The sequence below is a fragment of the Falco rusticolus genome, chromosome 5 (assembly GCF_015220075.1).
Source record: "Falco rusticolus isolate bFalRus1 chromosome 5, bFalRus1.pri, whole genome shotgun sequence".
NCBI lineage: Eukaryota > Metazoa > Chordata > Aves > Falconiformes > Falconidae > Falco > Falco rusticolus.
The window spans coordinates 62,361,982-62,385,531 of record NC_051191.1 but is presented as its reverse complement, the minus strand read 5'-3'; the positions used below and the strand labels follow the sequence as shown (position 1 = coordinate 62,385,531).

At 38.0% G+C, this 23,550-nt stretch overlaps 2 protein-coding genes across 3 annotated transcripts in view; one reads left to right on the top strand and one right to left on the bottom strand.

The window, feature by feature from the left end:
- Positions 1-10,370, top strand: part of CHPT1 (choline phosphotransferase 1) — a 22,784-nt gene extending 12,414 nt beyond the window's left edge. Inside the window, exons 4-9 of one of the 2 annotated variants that reach the window (XM_037390640.1) lie at positions 2,232-2,316; positions 3,908-4,039; positions 4,429-4,587; positions 6,185-6,310; positions 6,788-6,898; positions 10,209-10,370. In XM_037390640.1, coding sequence (XP_037246537.1) covers positions 2,232-2,316; positions 3,908-4,039; positions 4,429-4,587; positions 6,185-6,310; positions 6,788-6,898; positions 10,209-10,253 — 658 coding nt within the window. In that variant the 3' untranslated portion in view covers positions 10,254-10,370. The remainder of the gene's footprint in view (positions 1-2,231; positions 2,317-3,907; positions 4,040-4,428; positions 4,588-6,184; positions 6,311-6,787; positions 6,899-10,208) is intronic. The other variant, XM_037390641.1, reaches the window with a different exon arrangement.
- SYCP3 (synaptonemal complex protein 3) lies at positions 8,591-23,550 on the bottom strand. Its single transcript, XM_037390643.1, has 9 exons — positions 22,003-23,550; positions 20,148-20,295; positions 18,898-18,973; positions 17,756-17,790; positions 15,330-15,447; positions 14,128-14,227; positions 13,265-13,363; positions 10,429-10,533; positions 8,591-10,288 (listed from the first exon to the last, which is right to left on the bottom strand). Exons 2-9 carry the CDS (start codon positions 20,275-20,277, stop codon positions 10,235-10,237), a joined length of 717 nt encoding a protein of 238 aa, XP_037246540.1. The 5' UTR covers positions 20,278-20,295; positions 22,003-23,550; the 3' UTR covers positions 8,591-10,234.

Here is a 23,550-nt window from a genome sequence, read left to right as displayed (position 1 = left end):
TGAAGGGAGATCAACTGTGCCATGAGCTCTGGGATTCTGCATACACAATTACTTTCTGTGCCTTTCTTTCTTGCATAAAACATGAGAATGGTTTCCCTATGTCAGGAAGGCACTGAGATTTCTGTACCACATAAAAATTTCTTTGTTAAAAACTTAATGGCTTCTGGGTAAATATAGTGATAGTGCGTAGTACAAGCAGTTTGGAATCATCTGGTGTTCCATGATTACAGTTTGGACTTCAATAGACACAACTTTTCTCCAAGATAACGTTTCTGTTTAGTGAAAACAGGTCAGAGTTTTTTCAAGGCTCGCAATTTTATTTCTCTTAAGCATAGAGGTCAGAGTCTAAATGAAGGCATTAGTATATTGCTCTAAATACATAATAGCATGGACAGAAGCTTTCACTGATGCTGTTCCTGAATTAGCAGTGCTTGACTTTAGAAGTCAAATGACAGGTGAGAGAATCCTAGTGCTGATGGCCAGGAAGGATCAGAGCAGGTGGGTACTGTGCCACTGTCAGGTTACATAGAATACCGTACAGTGTCTGCTTAAAATCTCTGGGCTCTGATTTGCTGTAAAATTAAGTACTAAACTTTGGCACATACAATGACTCAGCTTCCAAGTTTGAACTTCCTCCTGCCACCAGCAACAGCAAATGCAGTACGGCCTAGAAATCTAGGTTTTAATAGTACAGAGTGTGAACGCTGAACACGAGCACTTGCATGTGGATGGTTTTTCATGATGTAACTGACAAGTTCAGTGCACAGCTACAGCAGTGGCCGGGCAGGTGTAACATTTCATTCCTGGTGGAGAGGGGAAAGCCCACTCCCAGCGCCACTGTCCCGTTTCCCCACTGTACAGACTGTCACTTGACTTCAAGCCAATTCATGAAATGGGCAGAAGATTAAAAGCCTGCCTGAGTTTCGCAAGCTGAACTGGTGCACCTTACAGTCTGGTGTGCGCTATGGCTGGTACAAGCGACGGGGTGCAACAGCATAGGGAGGACGACCCATGCCGATGGCTTTGAGCAGTGACAAGCACTTATCATCTAACTGCAGCCTAAACTTTGGCTCTTCTAAGACTGAGTCTGAAGCTGAAGTGATGAAACTTAGCATATTTTATCACGATCTTTCTGATGAAAGATGAGAGTCTAATGTTACTGTGATTATCAAGATCACATAAATGTTTTCCATTAGCCAAGAGTTGATCCCTATCTCCCTTGAAAAATACCCTGTTTCCTGTGCACAGTTCACATGCTATGCAATAACAATACATGTTGACTTCAGTCATAATACGTTAGGACAGCAAATTTATTCTAACTGCTTAAAGAAATGTTGTATTTTAAACATCTGTTGTCACTGTTTGCTGGTAACTTCAGTATAAAAATCAGGTAGCTGTCTCAAAACCTTTGGTAGCATAAAAGGTACCTTTAGATGTGCACATTTATTTTTTTTTATTTTGAAGCTTTATTGAAAGTATACAATTTCTTCCTCTTGAGCCTCTGCTTAATTTTTTTTTTTTTAAAATATTCAGCTCTTCACAAAACATTTCATCAATCAAATACAGTAATTAAGAGTTGCTGAGAACAGCAAAGGTGGAGACTTTAGAGGGCATGCAAGGCCGCCTATTTTAAAAATGGTTTTATGGAAAAAAACCAAGATATCAATTATATGTCCTCTGAAACAGGGCAGATGCTTAGCTATCCACTGACTCAGTCCTCAAAATACTGTCCTTATGTTTGCGGGTTGTATCTGTCAAGTTTTCATGATATGATGGCTTCAAAAAAATGCTTTCTGTCCCAGCCTGCTCTTTATGGTCCAACCTTTTATATGATACGCTTTTAATGAAAATATTTGATTGCGTTTACTGTGAGCTCGCTTTAAACTTTGATTTGATACTTACACATTAACAAGTCTGTAAATTTATACAAAATTCTCAGATAGTTAACCATCTATTCATTAAACATTTTCCCCATATTAAAATCATACATAGCTTGCTCTAGATAAGGAGTATAGATTTAATTTTAAATCTTAGCCCAAGATGTGTTCTTCCATATGGAGTACCTTTGTCAGTCAAGGAAAATCATATTATATACGCTCATGTAATTTGAAGTACTTTTAAAGAGATAATTTCAAGTAACTTCTTTTATCCCCTCCCCCCCCCCCCCGCCTTCTACTTACAGCAAAAAGACCTTTTCTTTACCTAAATCTCACTTTTTTTTGCCTTAATAGAGTTGATGTAACTGAAGTTCAGATAGCTATAACAATGCTGCTCTTGATATCTGCATATTGTGGAACAGCAATATGGGACTGTAAGGTAAGTGTATGAAGTGTTCAGCGTTCCTGTTGAGTATTCAGGTCTGTTAAGCGTTCGCAGTTCCTATGGTATTTGAAGCTGTCCTGTGCAAGTACCATCAATGCCTACTAGTTGTCTAATGTTCTGTGTTAGCTTATTGCACAAATGTAGGTTATTTTTATGTTGTAGTTAATTTAGCTATAGTGATGTGACTTCCTATGCACAAATCTAGAGCTACACAGAGGAAAAAAGACCCCATCTGCCACATAGAAACTGATGATCTGGAACTAATACTCCACAGATACTTAAGCTTTAACAAATAGGTTTTGTTCTAGTTTTATTTCTTTTGTGTATTTTATTGTAAGACATACATTTCTGTTCAGTAAAATGATTTATAGGATGCTTTATTTTTAAAATGTAAAGATTAAATGCTTTAACAAAACCATGGGATGACGTTAGGGGGGGTTTGATTAAGTAATCCTTATTTACGTGCTGATGGAGATGTACTGATTTTTAACTAGTTATGTTGCAGCTGACTTACATGTAAATATCTATATGTAAAGAATTATTTTCTGTCCAAAAGCATTTCCTTATCTCTGGCTTTTATTCTGATCTTTAAAGATGCACTTTAGTGGATGGTATCAAAAGTATATTAGACTAAAATCTTCATCCTTTCTAGGGCCTTTACTCAGTAATACATAGTTTTGCTTGGTTATAGCGTGTGGAAGAGCTGAGGCCATTCCATGCTATTGATAACTAATGCAAACGAATCTAAATATAAACCACCAAGTAATTCAAATCGATTCACAAGTTTACTCGGCAATTAAGAAATGTTTAGCTAAACTTTGTTTCTATTCCCCATCCTGCAGGATGCTTTTGTTCTATTTTCAAAAAGCTTATTTTCATGTTGAAAAATAAAGTAGGTGCATTAGACTTTAATTATGATTGATTTTTCTTTAGTATTAAAATTTATGGTAGTAATGCTGTATCTCAAAACAATCTATATTCAAAAATACAGTCAATGGTTTCAATTTATTACTACTACTTTTTTTTTTAAACCCTCTGCTGCGTTTGGAAGTTTCCTTGAAACTGCAATTGATTCTGAAAGGTAACTGTTTAATTAAAATTTTTATCTGGAGACTATTCTAAATGCAAAGATACAGCATTCAAATAACACGTACCAAAACACAAAGCAGGCAGATGGTGTTTGTGTTTCCTGTGGTTCGGTGTTGTGTTACCCAGTGAAAGAGCAGGAACTGCCCTTCTCCCCGCTCCCACGCCTAGGTGGTGCAGTAGTCTGTGTCAACTTTTTGCTTATGTAGTAAAAATATTTGAAGAATGTTGTAAGGAAAAACACAGTAAGATCTAGCTGAATTCCAAGGCCAGAACTCAAGTACTCAGAAGTCAAGTTTAAACCTTACAAAAGAAATTCGTTGTCTCCTTAGTAAGGAACCAAATTCCAAACACTATCCTCCTGAGCTTGTGCCTATGAAAGTGAGAGGTCAAATAAAGCAATTGTTTATTAGGTATCAGTAGCTTTTTTAATTGCTTTTTTAAACAAAAAGGTGATATCCTTAGCTTTTAAAATCTTTCTCTTGTTTTTCCTGCTAAGATCCCTGTGATGGGCTTAGAACTGAAGTTCTTTGCTGTTTTTGGCATACTGTGTGGAACAGCACTTTCTTTTTTCAATTACTTCCGTGTCATCTTTGGTGGAGGGGTTGGAAAGAATGGATCTACAATAGCAGTAAGTAGCTTTAAAAATCTGAATGATCTTTGAATAATTTATGCCCATAATTTATTGCATTTCAGATGATCACAAGGGTTTGATTTGTTTAAGCATTTAAGCAGACAAGCATGTAAGTGTTGGATGGCTAAAGCAAAAACTTCATTATCTACCTTCTCTCTACCTGTTACTGGATTTCTTCTGTCACAGGAACCAGCAATGAATTTTCTTATGAAATCGATCAGTGGTCACTGCAGTGGGTACTAATAGCATTGGTGTAATGATAATGGACTTTCCCTGAGTTTTGGCAGCTGTGGTTTTATTTAGTGATATTTGCAATACGTATAAAATTTGGACCTTACTGTGTGACTTGAAGCCTAAGACAAATTTTCTGTCCATTTGTATTTCAGGGAACAAGTGTTCTTTCACCAGGTCTGCACATTGGACTACTTATCATACTGGCCATTATGATCTATAAAAAGTCCACAACTCAGCTGTTTGAAAAACATTCTTGCCTGTATGTCTTGACATTTGGATTTGTGAATGCTAAAATCTCACAGAAGCTGGTGGTAAGGAATATTTTTTCAGTCCTAAACCTCCTAAAACTAAACTGGTTCTTGGCTTAAGGCTTGCTGGATCAGTGGGCACCGTGCAAGTTTTCCCATTCTGCTTTGCCACTGTATTACCAGTTTTGTTATGACCAAGACACTGAACTAGTCTCAGGCTCCTACAGAGATTATTATATATGATGCTAATGCAAACACACACTTATTGTGGAATGTATTGGTTAGAAATCTCAGTTTTAACTTACTCCTAGAAATATACTTTCTGTCTTTAAACATCATAACTGTGGTCCCTCAAGCATCATTAACTGGGCTGTGACTTCTGATTTAGTTATCTGAATTAATATCAGATTTAATAAATCTGAATTAAATCAGATTTAATTATCTGATTAATTTAATTACTAAAATGAAGAGATAAACTTTCCTATCTTTATTCTTTTGTAATTAAAAATCTCATTATGGATTAAAAAATAAAATCTGCCTTACTACATACTTGCTAACAACAGTAATCGAGCCAGCTCTTCCCGCCCCGGCATGACATTTTTCACACTCCAGAAAACAGGCATTCTACAAACTTACTTGCTGAAGAGGAGTTCACCTAGTGAGATATTAACTTTGTTCAAGAGAGAGAACACTGATGAGAAGACTGAGCCATAAGACTGAACTTGAGGTGGTTCATCTGTTCTGTTGAGCACCTTGGCTCCCTTGCTCACTCAGGACCTTGTAGCCATGTCATCTGTGTCTGCTCGCTCGCGGATGCTTCTGAGCAAGCCGTGTTTCCCTTGGCGCATTATGTGTAGCTTTGAGGACAGTCTGCCCCAGAAGCACATCTGTAAAGGCGGTGGGGAAAGGATTTTGTGGGTTTAGCTCTCACCGTTTCAGGAGGCGCTGTCCTTCAGGCACTCTGGAGTGAGCAAACTGCAGTAAAAACTTAAGGTGTGACCAGGCAGGAGGCCCAGCGGAGAGACGAGCCAAGGTCTGTGCAGTTTGTGGGGCTGTGCCAGAGCTGCTCCACGGGTGCTAACCCTGTGGAGCTGTGGCACATCAAGGTCAGATGTCAGCCAGGAATTGCTCCCTGTCGCAGATCCCTGTAGCAGGAGAGAAGCATCCTTAGCTGGCTTAGGGTGGAAGCCTCTGTCAGCTCTCCTCTGAACGCAAGCCTTTGTGGTTTGTCCTGTCTTTAGACTGGGACGCACACAGGCTTCTCTGTGAATTTTGCTGTTCGGCATAGTTGAACGTTTCTGTATTATCCCAAGAGACCACTTTGTTCACAGGAACCCCTCTGTACTTCAATTGTACTTGCCAGGTATCCACAAGCAAGGAGGCAAGGAACGACAGGGTGACTCCTTAAGGCAAACTTGGCACCTAGACTACTTTGCTATTTTGAAGTTTTTACTTGGTCCTCGAGAAAGAAACTGTCAGGGAGCAGTGGGCCCTGAAGCGCACGTGAAGCTCTTGGCCTGCCTGCTGCTGCCTCCTAACAGCTGTGGAAGCAGGCTGTTACTGGGCAGGGACATCACACCAGTTTTCTGGTAGTTACACTGATCTTGTAGTCATGCTTTTTTGTGTGTCTCCTTTTTGGTGTTTTTCTTTTTAAACATAGGTGGCTCACATGACAAAAAGTGAAATCTGTCTTCAGGACACTGCGTTTATTGGGCCAGGACTTCTGTTTTTGGACCAGTATTTCAACAGTTTTGTTGATGAATATATTGTTCTATGGATAGCATTGGTAAGCATTTTGTTTTACACTTTTAATTGGGAGCATACTTAAAAGAAAGGTTTGAGAACTGTCCCTGTCATTCTGCTCTGCCGTTTCTGACTTGCTCAGATTTCAGCTGTCACTGTGGAGGAAGTGCCAGGATACCATGTAAACGTGTATTTTGGGAGCCGACTGGCCTTCTTTCCTTGGATCAGAGATGTAAAAGTAAATTTCCAGATTGCTCTTGTAATTATGCTTTAGTCCAGCTGGTTTGTTTGAAGTGATTCTGTGAACTGCAGACTAATTGTTTGTCAGGTTTTGTTAGTGTTTAGTGCTGGTTTTGGGGTTTGGGGATTTTGGTCTTTTTATTGTTCTGAACTAGACAACTCTATATGTTAAAAAGCTTGTTAAAACTTGTCACTGATTAAAGTATAGCTGAATTTATAGTAGGGACAATTTAAAAAAAAACTGATTTTTTTTAACCTGTTCTGTTTTGTTCTTTTGAAGTTCATATCCTTGTTTGATATGCTGAGATATGCCACTGGTGTATGCCTACAGATTGCCGCTCATCTTCATATACATGTCTTCAGAATTTCATCTCATCAAGCTCCTGAACAGGTTCAAAACCATAATGACTGATTAAATAGGTGAAGGACAAGAGAAGAAGCAGTTAGGGGAATGTTGAATGAAGCAGCCTCTCTTTCTTTGGGAAGACAGATTAAGTTTTTCACAAAAATAGTTTTATGAGAAAGCTTGCTCTATCCCAGACATTACCAGATGTTAGAATTAGTAAATACAAGGTCCTGCAGATTCTGTGGTGATCGGTACTTTTGCTCCAGGATGTATTTCCCCCTGTGTTTCACATCATGAATATCACATTTGAAACACTTGCCATTTCCTGTTAGGTAACCTTAAATCTGTACTTTTGGGCTGGTGAACGTAGACTGCAAACCAAGGTGCTACCAACCAGAATTTGAAGAGGAATTTCACTTTTCCCTAGACCAAGTGACTAATCTTCTAGCATTATTTTCTAAAGTCTTCTTGGAACTGCTGTGAAGTGGTAGCCAGAGGTAGCAATGAATACAGTACTGCATTATTAAGACTGGTAGAATGAGGCATCCATGAGGTAAAACTCATTCATTTCTGTTCCAGAATTTCTAAAGCACAAGCTACTGGATCAGTAGGATGAAGGAGGTAGAGCTCAGGATAATTTTCTTCTATTTCAGAATACTGTTATGAGTGCCTTTAGTATTCACGTAGTCTCTAGTATCAAAGTACAAACCTACTGTTACTAAATACAATTGTAGCTTTTCTTTCAAGGTCAAAATTGTGTTTTCTTTCCAGGCCAGTTTCTAGTTTTGTAGTCATAATAAGGTTTGCCTCATTGTATCCCATAGACTGTAGGTAGTTGTGTACTTCAAGGACACTAACTTTACCTACTCTGACTTGTATCTGTGAAACTATACAAGTGAATGACAAAGTTCACTGATAAATTCAAATGACTGTGACAATGCAATCCACCCATATGTAATACCCTCTGTGAAGTATGTTTGCTGTCACTGTGTTCATCTATCTTATAATCTATCTGACTTGTCTTGTAGCTATCACTGTACTTGAACCAAACAAATCTGCATGGAACTAAACCCCAGTGTACAGCAAAACTCTCCAAACCAGTCAGGCCCACTGCCAGCCTTTCTCTAAGAACAGACCCGCTGGCTAACACATGCCTGGCTAAAGGGCTGCTGTTGTCATTAGAGAAAAGCTGAATGAAAGCAGTTTGCTATTTGTAAGAGAAAATCATGACTTGCACACAAACCCTATTTAGCTCCTTTAAAGGAGTACTATTTGAATATGATTTTTGTAAAAAGCTGTTGTATGTATCTGTTAACGCTTTCAGTTGCTGATAGGTAGTTGAACTGTGAGTTCATAAAGTCCTTCCTGAACTGTACAATAAAGAAGGGTAAGGTTTTGTTTTAAAAATACTACCGCTACAGCTTCCTAGCTGCACATTAATTCAAAAAGACCTCCCGTGTTCAAGGAATTTTAAAAGTGGTGTTACTGTCTGCTAAATTTGGAGGGAATAAAATAGCATCTACCACAGTCTGGCCTAAGAAGGATATACTGATACACTGGAGGGGTAACTCTGACAGTTACTGCCAAAGGACTGGCACTGTAACTGACCGCTATCAATTCCAAATGAATCCTACTACTCCCATTCAAGGCCGGGCAAGACGCAGCATCTACACATGAATGCAGCCTGAACCCAGCCCCTGGGCAAACAGAAGACCATTTCAGTTTGTCTGAATACTGTAAACAAATCACCTGAGGAAAAGACATAGGCAGGTTTTTTTTTAGAATGACAACCTTTGGTATCCCAGATGTCTCAAAAATGTATCATGCAGTAGTAGGTGTAAGTAATTTTAAGGATATGGCTGTAGATAGAAAAGTAATAGAGAACTTGGTCAGAAAACCAGACACATGAGGCAATACTAACAAATAACCTAGTATTGAGGATAGGATGCACAAACTGTTAACTGTAGTTCATAGCATCAGCTGATTATCCTTAGGGGGCTGAGACTTAGCAGCACAGTTACAAATTAGCATAGTTACTTGTTACCCACCGGCAGCCCATATTGCCTCATACATCATTCTCGCAATGTAACTTCTGTGTTTGCTCCTTCCCTGAGTCCAAGCAGACGCAGAACAAAAAGCACTCCATACCGATTGCTTGTTCAGCTTCAGCTGCAGCCCAGCAGCTGAGGTTTCTGTAAGTTAGCCATCGCTACTCTGGCTCCCAGAACTGGAACGCCACCACCACATGACTTGATTCTGAACTGAAAATGCTAGTAAGCTGGGGAGAGAAGAATCTGTATGGACTGTTTTTGAAGTACATTGTTATGAAAACATCACATTTGAGTGTGTGGGGGTGTGCATGGTTTTTGTTGTATCTGCTGTTATATTAAATATAAGCATTAAATATGTTAGGAACTACCTAATTTGTATAAGTGGCTATTCAGTTGTAATGGTCTTCTGTAAAAACAAATGGCATGCAAGCTAAGCTGATTGTTTAATTTATACTGATTCACTGTAATGAGATACATGAAAGATAATCTTTATCCTTAAAACCTTAAACCTCCCTGCATCAATAGTCATTTGGAATTGCAAAAAGTAATACTCCCATCTCAAAGGCTTGTAATAACTTGTACTAAATAAATGAGCTAGATTACTTCTAGCGGTAGTTCTACAGGAACTATATATCCCCAAATGGATAATATCTAATTATGCTTACTTGAGCAGATGTCATATAAAGCTGTGATACTCAGCTCATCATTCAACTAAAGAAACCTGCTTTTTGGACAAGTTACACCAGTTCATAAATCTCTTTACTAGTACAAAGATATTACAATGGCTAGCCTAACAAAAGTTAACAAATTTACTTTACCATAATATACATCATTAAACAATCTTACATGAGCTATGTCATACTCTGTGAACTTTTATAACTACTGATATGTCAGCAGACTAAATGTTGAAACTGTGAAAATCTTGAAGTCTGCAGCTTGCGAAAAATGCTTCCATTTGCACAACCTACTTAAAGTCTTGAAGTTGTTACATAAAGTCTGGGTAATGCATTTTTCATTAATTCTTCCCATTGTTACAATTTGTCACTACAAGAAGTGAAACAATTTAAACAGTCCAGTGCTACTGAAAGTGAGTATTAAGTAGTTAAAGGTTAATCAGACAGACAGTAAATGTGTTTTTTTTTCACCCTGGCAAGATATACATTAATTTACTAATATACTTTCCTACAACATTATCAGACACGAGATTAGAACAATCATGAAAGCGTTTAATATCAACTTTAAGACATTTAAATCTTAACATACTTCTCTATGGCTAATGCCTATACTTGTATCGTGTTACTTAGGTACAAGTTGTTTCTCCATTGAGCCATCAGAATAACATGGACTGAAGAGACTTGCGAACAGTTGCCATCTCCTGCTGTTGCTGTTACAAGAAAAGGAGATAATACTGAACAAATGCCATATCAATATGATTCCTTTGTGCTCATTAAATGAATGTAAAATGACTTTTTTATAGAATGTTCTATTTTTGCATTTAACTGACTACACAAATCTGTTACTTACAGTATCCATCATAATCTTCTTCTGCAACATAGCCATTTCCTTGCGAAGTTCACATTGTGCATCAGCTAGAAGATTTTCATTGCTCTTCTCCAGCTCTTCCATGCTCTGAAATTAAGGATAATCTTAATTCAAAACTGCTCAGTGTCAAAGGGTTCATTTAAAACAAGTAAACAAACCATTATTCAGACTAAAATTTAATTTTTACAGGAGCGATGGTCACTGATAATTGATTAGTTTTGTCACAAACTTTTGACAGAGAGATTATACAGGACTTTGAACTCCAGTCTATATTCCTGTTTAAACACTCTGCACCCTGTGAAACAATACAGCCTCTGTGAAGGAAATGGCCCCCTCCACTCAGCATCTGTGAGGTCTCAGCTAGTTATCCTGCATTTCAATAAAGAATTATACCAGAAAAGATTAAACAGATATCTGTCAGGAACAATAGGGGTTCAATATTATGACAACCTTGGAAACCTGAAGTAAGGACTATAAAACCCATTAAATTTCTTTCCTTTTGCACACCTCCCCAGGTAAGCCAAGTAAAGGTTGCTGGTCATCTTCCCTTCTGTACATACCATTATACCTAACTTGTATGCATGTCTGTAGTTGTGTTTTTCTTGACTTGTATTTAGTTAAGCTCATTTGAGGCTTGATTTCTACCTTTTGATCTTCCTTGAGGAGAAAAATCAAAGTAATACTTGAACATTCTGTTCAGTTTTTCATCTTTGATGAAGACATTTTTCACATTCTGGAACTGTTACTATTTATTAATGCTTCTGTAATAGCCTCAGTAAATTTCAACTATCTTAAACTAAGAGTTGCTCTATTTCAGATTTATTTTTCTAAGCAACCAGACTTGAAAAAACCCCAAACTTATCACCTGAAATTTCAAAAAGGGACCAGTTAGGAAATGACTTGAATAGAAATCAAAGTTTGTCAGAAAATGACAACTTGAATGCGCCCCGTGTACCAGTATATACTGGGGGCTACACAGCTAGAAGGCAGCTTGGCAGAAAAGGACCTGGGGGTCCTGGTGGACACCAAGCTGAACATGAGCCAACAGTGTGCCCTTGCAGCAAAGGAGGCTAACGGTCTCCAAGGCTGCAGTAGGAGGAGTGTTCCAGCAGCTCAGGGGAGGTCATTTTTCCATTCTGCTCAGCACTAGTGAGACCACACCTTGAGAGCTGTGTCTAGTTTGCATCCTCAGTACAAGAGAGACATGGACATCCAGGATAGAGCCCATAAGAGGGCCGTAAAAATGATTAAGTGACAGAAGCATTTCTCCTATGAGAAAAGGCCTAGAGCTGGGACTGTTCAGCCTGGAGAAAAGAAGGCTGAGGGGATCTTACCTATATGTGTAAGTACCTGAAGCAGGGGTGCAAAGTAAGATCGAGCCAGGCTGTTGAGGTGCCCAGCGACAGGACCAGAGGCAGTGGACACAAAGTGAAAACACAGGAGGTTCTGTCTGAGTATCAGGAAATACATTGTTACTGTGACGATGACTGAGCACTGGAACAGGCTACCCAGAGAGGCTGTGGAATCTCCATCCTTGGAGGTATTCAAAGGCCATCTGGACAGAAGGCCTAGGCAACTGACTAGGTAGCCCTGCTGTACCACCTGCTGGCTGGACCAGATGACCTCCAGAGGTCCCTTCCAACCTCAGCCCTTCAGTGGTTCTATGATAGTGTGCCTCTACATTAATGACAAAACCTATCATTGAGAGTACCCCCATTTTTCTCACAGTTCAGATTTCTAATACCTTCCTCAGAAAAACAGTGGGGGAAGGAAATTCTGGGATAAAGTGTTTTGTTCTTCATGTAAAATGACATGGAAAATTTTTTACCAAAAAGTCAAATTTTTGAATAGTACTCATTTTTTTTGTTTGCTATCTAGTATATTAGCTACTTCATCAAAAAAGAAAAAAAATCAAACCACACCACAGTTGACGAGTGTGAATTGTGTTTCAAATACATTATCTCTGTAAGCACTGTCCAAAAGCAATAGTGTTTGTAGGGACACCCAGCAAACACAAAAATTATGCATAAAACAACAGGAAAGTTAAAAGGGCTTGATGACATAACCATCCAGCTGGGCCTGTTTTCTCCATAAAACATTATTTCCATCAGGTTCTTCCTATTAACAATTTTAGTGAATGCTTACCTGGAATACCAGTTTACAGAGAGGAATCCCCTCCTAATGAATGTTGCTTAGGAAGAGATGAAGGGAGTTCTAATTCAATAATTTTGAGGGAATTACAACTGATTTTCTTTAAGGACCACTTTCCTTACACGCAGCAGCAATAGCTAGAAAGGCTAATGACAGAAAAAATTGCTATCTAATTCTCATTATGGGGGATGCATATGCCAGCAGTAATAAAAGCAGTAAATTGAATCCTGAGATGTATTTTTAATAGATTGTCAAGCTTCACTTTTTAAAATACATTCAAAAATCTAAGGGAATAATTAAGATAAAATCTTGATCATTTAACTGACCTATATAACCTTTCAACTGGTACAAAAACTCTGCTCTGTTTAGCAAGTATGTTCTGAGGATTATGGTTAAATATTTGAAGCAGGCAAGCCAAGCAGATCCCTGTGAGAACACATTTAACTAGATCCTTCATTAAACGGATGCAATGTGTATGCATGTATAGAGAGAACAAGCCATGTTCTTAACAAATAAGGGAAAGATAGTAACATGAATATTCATGCAAGGCTGTTATTTTCCTTAAATGACCCTTAGATCTCTGTATTTCATAAAGGCTGAATTAATACAGCTTTCTGAAGTCATATGATAAGGATCAGCTGCCTTCTAAGGAGAAAACTTACTGTACCTTTAACAACTGGTCATAGAGTTGCTTAATGGTTTTTAGTCTCTGACTTTGAACTATTCTTGCCTGTTGAAAAACTTTTTGTTGCTGACGAAACATATTCTGAAGCAGAAGCAAAATAAAAAATAATCACATTAGTTAACAAAAAGTACTTGGACAGCAATACTAATGTCATTTATAAGAATCAGAAATTCTGCCTTCTCTGGAAATCTGGGTCACATAACATAGGTCTCTGCCTGGAGAGTTTTTCTTGTTAATTAAAGAAAGACTGAAGACTGGATTAAGCCCTAAGTCACCTGAGGTTCCTTCCAACCTGAGTTATCCCTGTGAGGATTGCTACCTGGCACCATTTTTGAGGGTATCCCAGGGAAATGTGCTGCCCAGGGAAAAGGAAAACTTGCAAATGTGATGGGAGTACAAATACAGTTACATTCCATTGTATAGCTCCTATCCCCTTTCAATGATAAATTCTCACACATTTATTATACACAAGCATATTTTTAGGCAACACATGCTAAAAGACAACTGATTTCCTTTACTCCTTTGTTCCCTGAACCCAAAGAATATTGACGTACAGAAACTGCACCCATCTGTCTTCTCCATAAATGGTCTTGGCTTTTCTCAAGCCATACACTTCCTACAGCATGACTAATTGCCATTTATAAACTTGCAATAAATTTTATGAATGCACGAAAACTTAATTCAAGTTTGAGTCACCAAACCTGAATTAATTTTTTTAACCAAGGCAAACAATCATATGTTTGTTTAAACTACATAAAGTGTTTTTACATTTCTTGACTGTCTAAACAACAATATTCCCTCCTGGTGAAAAATACTGTGAAACTCAAGCCATGCTGGAAACCCACCGCTAGTTTTTCTTCCTGCTCCTCTGCTTTCTGCACATCTACATCCCATTGCTGAAATAAAGTCAGGAACTGCTGGGAGAACTCGTTATTGAGCTTCTGCCTACAAACAGACACTAGCCATAAATATGACAAATGCTATGAAGAATTACAAAGAAAGCTGAGGTGCAACGCACACATGGAGTAGAATAAAAGGAGCGGGCATAAAGAAACAGGCTATTTTGACATCTGGCTATAACTGAATACTTCATGTTTTGAAAAACTGAACACACATACACAGACACACACTTTCTGAGTGAATGTGGATTATGTAACTATAAGGACAGAACACTCATATACAAAACTCAGTTTTAAAAAAAAATTACAGCAACTTTTCTTCCTAACAGTGTCAGGTTTTCTGAGATTTACTGTGTTTATCCAACCAAGCTACAGATCTTGGCTTTAACACAAGAGGTTTATAATGAAGTTTATTAGCTCATTCATTAGTCCATTATGCTCTAGTTTCTTTATGTAAACTTAAATTTTGTCAATGACAGTTTCTATATATAACATTTTAAAAGTTATACAAATATATATTTTCTATATATTATGTAAATATATATAATAAATACATATATAAAAAGACAATTATAAGTATTGCTGACTTTCAGGTTTTGGCTGTCTCATTTTTAAAGTTTGCTCTACCTGTAATATCAGATGTAGTAATTAAATATGCCTTCAGAGGTGAAAGGAATGTTAGTAGGGTGAAAATTATTTACAATTATTTACAATGTGAAAGTGAAAATTGTTTTCTTTCTTAACCAGGATGGTATGTTACTAACTAAACATTTTTCAGTTTTCAAGTAGAAACAAAAATTCCAACTGAAGTGGAAAAAATAAAAACATTGGTTTAAAAGACAAAAACAACACCAAAAGATCATATTCCACAACGATACAAATAAAACCAGCCCTTTAGGATACCTTGCTCTCAAAATTCCAAATCTTAAGTTTCTCCATTCAAAAGAGAAAGAACTATGCTAAAGTGTTACTGTCAATCTAACCAAGTGGACACAACTAGAGACAGCAGAAACAGAGGACGTGGGCAGTTATTTAACTAGTAGATACACTACTTGCTACTTAACTGCAAGAAGATGGACTACCTAGCTATGCTGTGACACAAAAATGAAGTTGCTTTCATAGGTTTGAAAAACAAGGATAAATGCTACCTTTGCTCCTGCTGCGTTTTCCAAACCTGTTCAATCTTCTGGTTACTGGTTTTGAGTGAGGCTTTCGTATACATTTCCAATCTTTTCCTCTTAGCTAAGAGAGCCTTGTTAATGTCAGCTAAAAATCAAATAATATTGAGAAATTAAGCATACCAAGATACATAGTGCCTTTTATTGAAAATGCTGATGAGTTATACTTTGGAGAAGGAAACAAGCAGTGTTCTAATGGAGGGAAGCTAATGTGACCTGGGCTCCTGGCTGCTGTTTAGAGTGTCCCTCAACCTGCTGTTGGCACTGGTGTGTGGGTGCAGCTTCCCTAAGCCCCCCAAACACCCTACCCGACAGCTGGCCTCTGCAGTTCCAGCCGCTCATCCCAGCCCCACCAACTTCTCTAGCATCTGCTTCGAGTGCCATCTCTCTCGGGCCAGACCAAACAGGACCTACTGCGATGTGACCCAGCTTTAGCTTCTTTTATTCAAGGCAGGATGGTAGTAGGTAGGTAGTGAACTGAAACTGGCCAGCGGTTTGAACTCAGGGTAGCTGCAAGTACTTCCATTACATACATATAAATCAGTTCCTTACACACTGTCATCAGGTGTTGCCCTACTGACTATTGTGGTCCAAGATGCACTTCTAACTTATCCATACAATAAGCACACATACATGCTCGAAACACTGGAACCACTATCCAATTCACACTGCATTATCTTCAAACGTATTTGGACATATCACAGCCTGTGAAGTCTCCAGAGCTAGAGATACCTTGCAGAAACCTGAGTACAGACAGCTTGCTCATTTCTCTAGTGTCTAATAATGTTTTAGTCACATCATGAAAATCCTCATCAGATTAGCTGCATGACTGCAGTGTCAGTACAGACCTTCCAGACCTTCAAGGAATTTAGTTATGCTGACACTTTATAATTGATTTTTTTTCTAGAAAAAACACATTTTTCAAAGTAATAGTCAAATTACTTAGACTTCAAAAATAAATAAAAAGTAGTATGTGATTACTGTCACTGTGAACATACATGTGTTCTGTGTCATGAATGAATGACAAACTTTTTCATACTTTGGAGAAACAGTACTTTTAAAAAGTTATTATAAGTTAGTATGTTTGTTTCACTTTACATTTGGAGATTTAACAAGTCACAGATTAAGGTTAATACAGCAATTTCTTTTCCTTCTCACTGTAGATTTCAGGAAGCATTTCCCTCTAATTTGCAGAGGCATCTGCTCCTGCTAATGCCAAACCTATTTTTGAGCAGACAGCATCCCATCTCTGATCCATTCACTTTCCTTCCTTCCATCCTACTTTTGAGTCTTCAATAACAAGCAATTCTAGCTTTTTAACATTGAAATCCTCCTCCTATCTAGATTGTTAGATTGGTAATAGCATTCTAATATGTACCTTAACAGCAAAAAGTTTTAATTCATGGATTAAGGAAACCCTTTAACTCCTCTTCCACCTTAAGATTTACATGCAAGTAATGACTATGTACAGCATTTCCTTACACACACAATGAAAGCATTAATCAGCTATTGAGCATGTCATACTGGTATTAAGATGGTTTCCCTTCCTTCCACAGCTTTTTGATACTTTTGTTACTATGATATGTATTACACATTCTTTACAAGTAAAATGTTTTTTTCTCTAACCTGTCAACTATCTAGAATTCAGCCGGAAATTTAGCTGTAAGTCAAGTCATCTGAGGATCTGATTATAACTGAACTAAATCCAGCTAGGTGACATGCATAAATCTCTTATCGTGAGACAACAGGCATTACTGATCCTCATTATTTAGCTTAACTAGAAACTTGTACTCCTCCTCCTGACTGCTGAAATTCTCTTTTCTACTGATGCCCTGTGCTCTAGACTTCTCAAGGTGTGGAGTAGACTACTCTCTAGCTCATTCTGTATCGCAACTCACAACTACAATCTACTTTCAAAATTCCTTGTCTAAAATTAAATCTGTTTGTTCTATTTAGCTGCTTATACTAAGATTTACATGCCCCTAATTTGTCACTCAAATCTTGCGATCCCCAGTCTCTTCTATGTCATTGTAACAAAAAACTGACTAAGAACAGCTAACTCATATTGTCCCTTTTCTCTCCAATATAATCACTACCTCTTAACCTTCATCTTAAAATTGGACTTAATAACCAAAAGCACGCATGCATCTTCCCCTTTTTTCTTTGTGTTAGTATAGGTAATGACATCTCACTTTATATGCAGTTATTCCCTTCTTTCCCTACTTGGATATAATTTTTTTTCTGACAACTGGCTTTTTTCAAAAATGTTGAAGAATGCTACAAAGACTGGTCATTTTAGGTAAATCTTCGAAGTTATTTTATGGTAAGGAATTGCTGCCAAATCTGCAACTTAAACAGGTGTTTTTTTTAATTTATTAGAATGTAAATGTACTTACCTCCAAATCTTTCCAGCATATTCTGTACTTCACCCCTACAAAAAGTGTTTAAAAACTTTATTTGCCCATTTTCTGACTTTAGAATAAGACATGTTGTATATGCTTAAAACTCATTTTATTCACATGCTTATTGATTGTAAGCAGTGACAGAGCTGCTACTGTTCTACAAGATAAAAAGTGGCACTGCTTTTCTGCTCCTGTGAGAGGTCTCTTTTTTACACTAATTTGCTTTTTAAAAGAAATTTTACTAGACTCTATTAACACACACCCCCAGTTAAAAGGCATTATTAGGCATTTAAAAAGTCTTGAGTGAGGGAGGACAGTAAATAAAATTGATCATTCCCTATACAAGAAGAAAACACAAAAGGTATTAGGAACATCAAATGAAAACAAGTCCAATAAGTTAGCATGACGGGTTCAGTAAGAAAAATCCAGGACAAATAAAGAGCAGGGTGGTTTTTAAAACAACTTTGTGATGAAAACATCACTGTGTAAGGCAGTGTTACAATAGTGGACATATCCAAAAGGGGACACGGTGAGTAAAGAAAATGTTTATCTTGTTTTATATCTTCTCTACAGGATATCACTTTTTCTTTTTTTTTTTTTTTTTTTTGGGGGGGGGCGGGGCAGGAGAGAGGAAAAACCCTTATCTTGGACTCAACAGCTATAATCTTGCTAAAAACTATTTCAACATACACTTTTTAATTACATTTTCACTGTCCGTAAATACTGAATTTCATAAGATTTATCTGTAAAAATATTTTTTTTTTCATGCAGTAATTGGATCGTTTAAAGTACTATTAATATCTTCAAGCAACTAACATCAGTGGGAAAAAAATGAAATTATCAACATTTTTCAATAAAACAAATCATCTTTTGAAAGAAGAATGTTAAGAACTCATACATGTCAATTTTTATGCATGTTCACAAGTATTTACAAAGAAACTATAGAATTACTTAAAGTGTTATATTTTCTTATTTAACATACAATTACTGCACCATCTGTCACCTGATTTTTGAATCAAATACTAAGAAAACGCAAACCTAAGCACAACAAGCATATTGAATAACCGAAATCGGTGTCTATTTAAGGCTTGCTTATTTTGCTGGGGGGCATGAGGGACAGGAAATCCTAACCTTACCCAACGTCATCTGGAACCACACGAGTAGTCACCAAAGGTCTTTTCTTTACATGCTTGTCCATTACCGGTGTTTCACCTTAATACAAATTTCAAAAAGATTTACAGAAACATCCTATATTTTGTAGGGGTAATTTGAATTATTAGAAGTATAATTACTTTTCTGTAATGCCACTTCTCTGAACATGTCTCATGGGTCTCAGTTCCCTTCCATTAACACATGTAGCTCCTAAAACTTTGAATCTGGATTTGACAGATGGCGGTGAATTATTCTGCAAGGCTAGATTTCAGCTGGCACTGCTTTGAGTTCCTCTAGACTGTTCTCAACCAGTTTTAGTTTCTCTGCCCACTACTATGCCGTTATTCCCAACTTGCAATATACCAATCATCAGAAAGTTAAAAATAATCTAAAACTTGAAAAAGCCCAATTTGTAAGAATTTCATTTACTGTAAAGTACTGAAATTAGGTACTCTGACACTTAACAAAGCACAGTCACAAATAGATGTTTATATTCTTTCCAAAAAAAAAATCCTTGGCACTCTGATTTTCACTAACAGGGGGAAGGGGGAGAATTTAGTCTAAACAAATGAAGAAGGTGAGAAATTAAGAGAAACAAACCCAGAGATAAGTGCTGAAAGACAAAAATCCACAAATGGAGTTACATCACACTTTACAAAAAACCTATCACGTGATGAATGATAACTGCATTTTTAAGCAGAAGTCCACTTTTTGATGACACTCCCTCAAAATCAAACAAGAATTCCCTGGTTGACTTTTCTGTTTTCCTCAGCTTTCTCTGCTTCTTCCTTTCTTTTCTTCAGTTCAGATCCTTCCTGAATTACTCATAATCCTGCTGGCATTAAGATTCCAACTACCCTACCTGACTCAGCACTCCATACAAGCAAGCAGAGCTTTTCTTTCGTTCTGTCCTGATCTCACAATGTTATATGCAACCAGGTGATAGAAGGATATGGAATTAAAATAAGGTATCAAAATCATGTAACAAAATCCTACTCTACTGAAGACTTCACCTATAATTTTAAGACATATAAGTGCACTACACAGAGCTATTCTATTGTGTTCTCTTACCAATCAAAATTACAGAACAGGAAGTTAGCTGTCACAAACATTTTGAACCATACTTACTCAGACACTTGCTGACACAGAAGTGCCTTCACTTCTACTTGTAGTCAGAAATATTATAAACTTCATGTTTAAAATAAATAAATTAAAAAAATAATGACATAAGCACCTTCTCTAATATCTTCTTCCGATCCACTCAGCTCTTTTCTGTCCTCCTGAAAGTCATAGGCAGGTATGGCTTGACCCTCTTGGGCTGCTTTACTAGCTTTTCCTCCATGCTTTCTTCCCGATGGTGCCATAATGAGATTTTGTTCCTACTGAAATGGTATGTTATATTTGTTACATAACTTTCCCCACAATACTTTGAAGATAAATACACTTTCATGCTTACATGGACCTGTTACGGACAGCCCTGTAACAGTCTCCACCTGTAAGGATATTCAAGCAGTCAAACTGACTTAGTTTTGAGATAATCCACAGGATTACCCGTAAGGGGTGCTTTTAAGAACAGGGTAAAAAAAAATAATACCAGAGCTAGCAGGAACATACTTGATTCTGCTGAAAAACAAGGAAGTAAATTATGCACTTTCTTAAGGTGCCTGCTGGCTCATCTTCCGTGTTTATTATGTGTTTTGCCATATCCAGCACTGCATACTCAAAAAGATATGCCAATATTCTATTTTACAAAATACAGAAATGATAAACCATAAAGGACAATCTGATTCTACAAGCCATCCCACACAAGAAAGACAAACATGCAGACACACATGCCATTTTTAAAAATCCTGAACAACTTTCAGTTTCTGAATTATCTTTATTTATATGTTACGCCTCTGCATTCTGTAATGTAACTAAGGCAGCTTCTGTATTTGTAAGCATTTTGCCAATACACTGCCCTATGAAAAAAATATTAATTACTTTAGTAATAACTTTTATATATTGGTTTTTTGTAAATATTCAAGGAGTAAAATATCTGTTTAGAAGGAAAAGAGCACAGTTGTAATCATTAAATGCACGAGTGACAAAATAAAATCAGTTTTTCCTTAGCACTTTATCAACAATAGAAATAATATATAAATACAAAAGGAAATAGCAAGATACTGAATCCTTGAAGTATTTCTTCTCTCATTATCTTTGATAGCAAGAGGTATGAAGCATTTCAAGTTGTGTCACATAACATATACTTCAAAAAACCTTTCAAAAAATAACAGGATTACTTGGAAGATGGACAGAATGCAGAAAAAGAAATGGGTTGCAAGTAGCCTGTTTTCCAAACTGAGCAAGACCTGACTCGGCAGTGAATAAACTTCTCATTCTAGATGCAGTTCAACATGGCTAGAAATATCAATAGGTTTTCCACAAACCAGGGCAAAGACAGATCTAAAAATTAGGTTCACACACTCAAATTGCGAACTCCAGTAAAGATCTTTTTCATTTCTTGGTCTGTGAAGTCTCCCGAGCATTAACACCTGTCTCACACACCTGAGTTTCCCATTTATTTTTTGAACTAGTTGTCCATAGCTATAAAAATATATATATTTTTAATACATGTTACATGGATATATACATGATCACACTAAGCTACTAAATAAGGAACACTGCTTCTTAATATCCAGCTTTTTCTGAGGTTGATGCATCTCTATATAATGAGGGGGTTTAGACCTCTTGAAAAACAAAACCACTATCTCTTTAAATTACTAACTGGAAAATCAGAAGTTCTTACATTAAAATTGCTTTTAAATTAAATCAAAATCTTCAAGACTCATTCTGCTTTTCAATTACTGTGTCTGTTGAAAACATGATGTAAGGCAAGTACTAGTACAGCATCTGGCTGTGCATCTCTTGACTGTGCTGCCAAAGCACTGCAACTTTAAACTGCAAGCACATTTTATCTCAGATGCAGGCACTTTTCTTTGTACTGAAACTCAGTACACAAAGCACAACTTCCCAGTCCCTCCATACACTTCAAAACAATCTTGCAACCTCGCAACCCCATACAGCCTTCATCCATACCGTGTAGCTACCTGCTTTAGCCGATTCAAGTATCTCCAGTCCACAGTTGTGTATTTAAGGATGATTTTTGAGAGAAACTCACCTCCTTTTTTCACCCTGCCCCAAAAGATATGAAATAAACTGGTATTTGTGTTAAGTTCCTATGTGGGGCTTTTCACCAGGGGACCCACCTGTTTCTACCTCTGAGAGCATGGGAGACTTGGGCCCACCCCACTCCCAGAACACGTTTCAGGGGGGAAGCCACTGGGGTGCCAAAAGCTAAAGGGGCGTCACAGTGTCCTAACCCTGTTCCTTTACTCTCAGCCCCCACATCTCTCACCCCCCTGCCGCGCGATGGCCTCGTTCCCCGCTCTCGCCGCCTCACACGGAGGACCCCCAGCAGCGGCAGGGAGGCAGGCCGCCTCACGCCCTCCCGACCCCCTCACCGCCACACACGACTGCTCCGGCGGCAGGCGCGGAGGACTGGGCGCGCTCTCGCCTCCACCCCACCCACCCCCGAGGAAAAAGGCGGGAAACCCGGCGCGGCGCACGCCAAGTAACGCGCCCCACGGCACCCTCAGGAGGCGCTTGACTCGATTGAATGTCACCGACCTTTAACCTCCTTTTATTCTTTTTTATAGAAATGGCTTTAACTGTTCATTCAGACAACAAGAAGTTTGCAAAATATGTTGTTCTTGTGTAGGTAGGGCAGGATGCAATGCCAAGGAAGGATTTTTCCGTAAGTCAACACAAACAGGCAGTCTTTCTCCAGTCAGGTTAACTTTTACAAACTACATGGTTTAGGATTTTTCTGCTGTTCCCACAGGATTTTCCGATCTTTACTTACGAACACCAAATACAAAAACCTAAATTAAAAAAAAAAAACAACAACCTACTGCTATTTCCATTTACACTGTTCTCATTAACCTCAACCATTTGAGACATTTTATTTAGTATTTCCTTCACTACATTCAAGTTTTCACTGGGTCGGGCTGGGGTGGAGTTAGCTTTCCTCACAGCAGCCCATGCTGTGCATCCCCAGCGCTGCTGGCAATGGCTGAATGGGCGCAGCACTGCTCAGAGCAGGGCTGGCACAGCATCAAGCCCTTCCTCACCCCCCCCCCAGCCAGCAGTGCGGGGACACTGCTGGGGCAGCTGACCTGAACTGACTGAGGAGGTGCTCCATACCATACGTCAGGCTCTGCAATAAAAGCTGTGAGTTTGGTCTTCACAGACTGGCTGGGGATTTAGCCTCCTTTGGGGAGATACAGTGTCTCAGTATCCTCCTTTGCATCACTTTGGTTTGTGTTTCTTCCTAGCCTATCACTTATTAAACTGTTACAACTTATTAAAAGTTTTTCTCACTTTTACCTTTCCATTTCTCTCCTTCATCCTACCAGCAGGAAGGAGCACCTGCATGGGTGGGTGCTTAGTTGCAACTACAATACTGTTCACATCTTACCCTGCTTCGCTTGCTTGCCTCTTTTCCAGGTACCATGCACACAGATTTTATTACTGATTTTCAATGAATGTTTCTCAGTAAGTTTATGCTACATCTCTTGGGCTCTTACTGCTGTAGT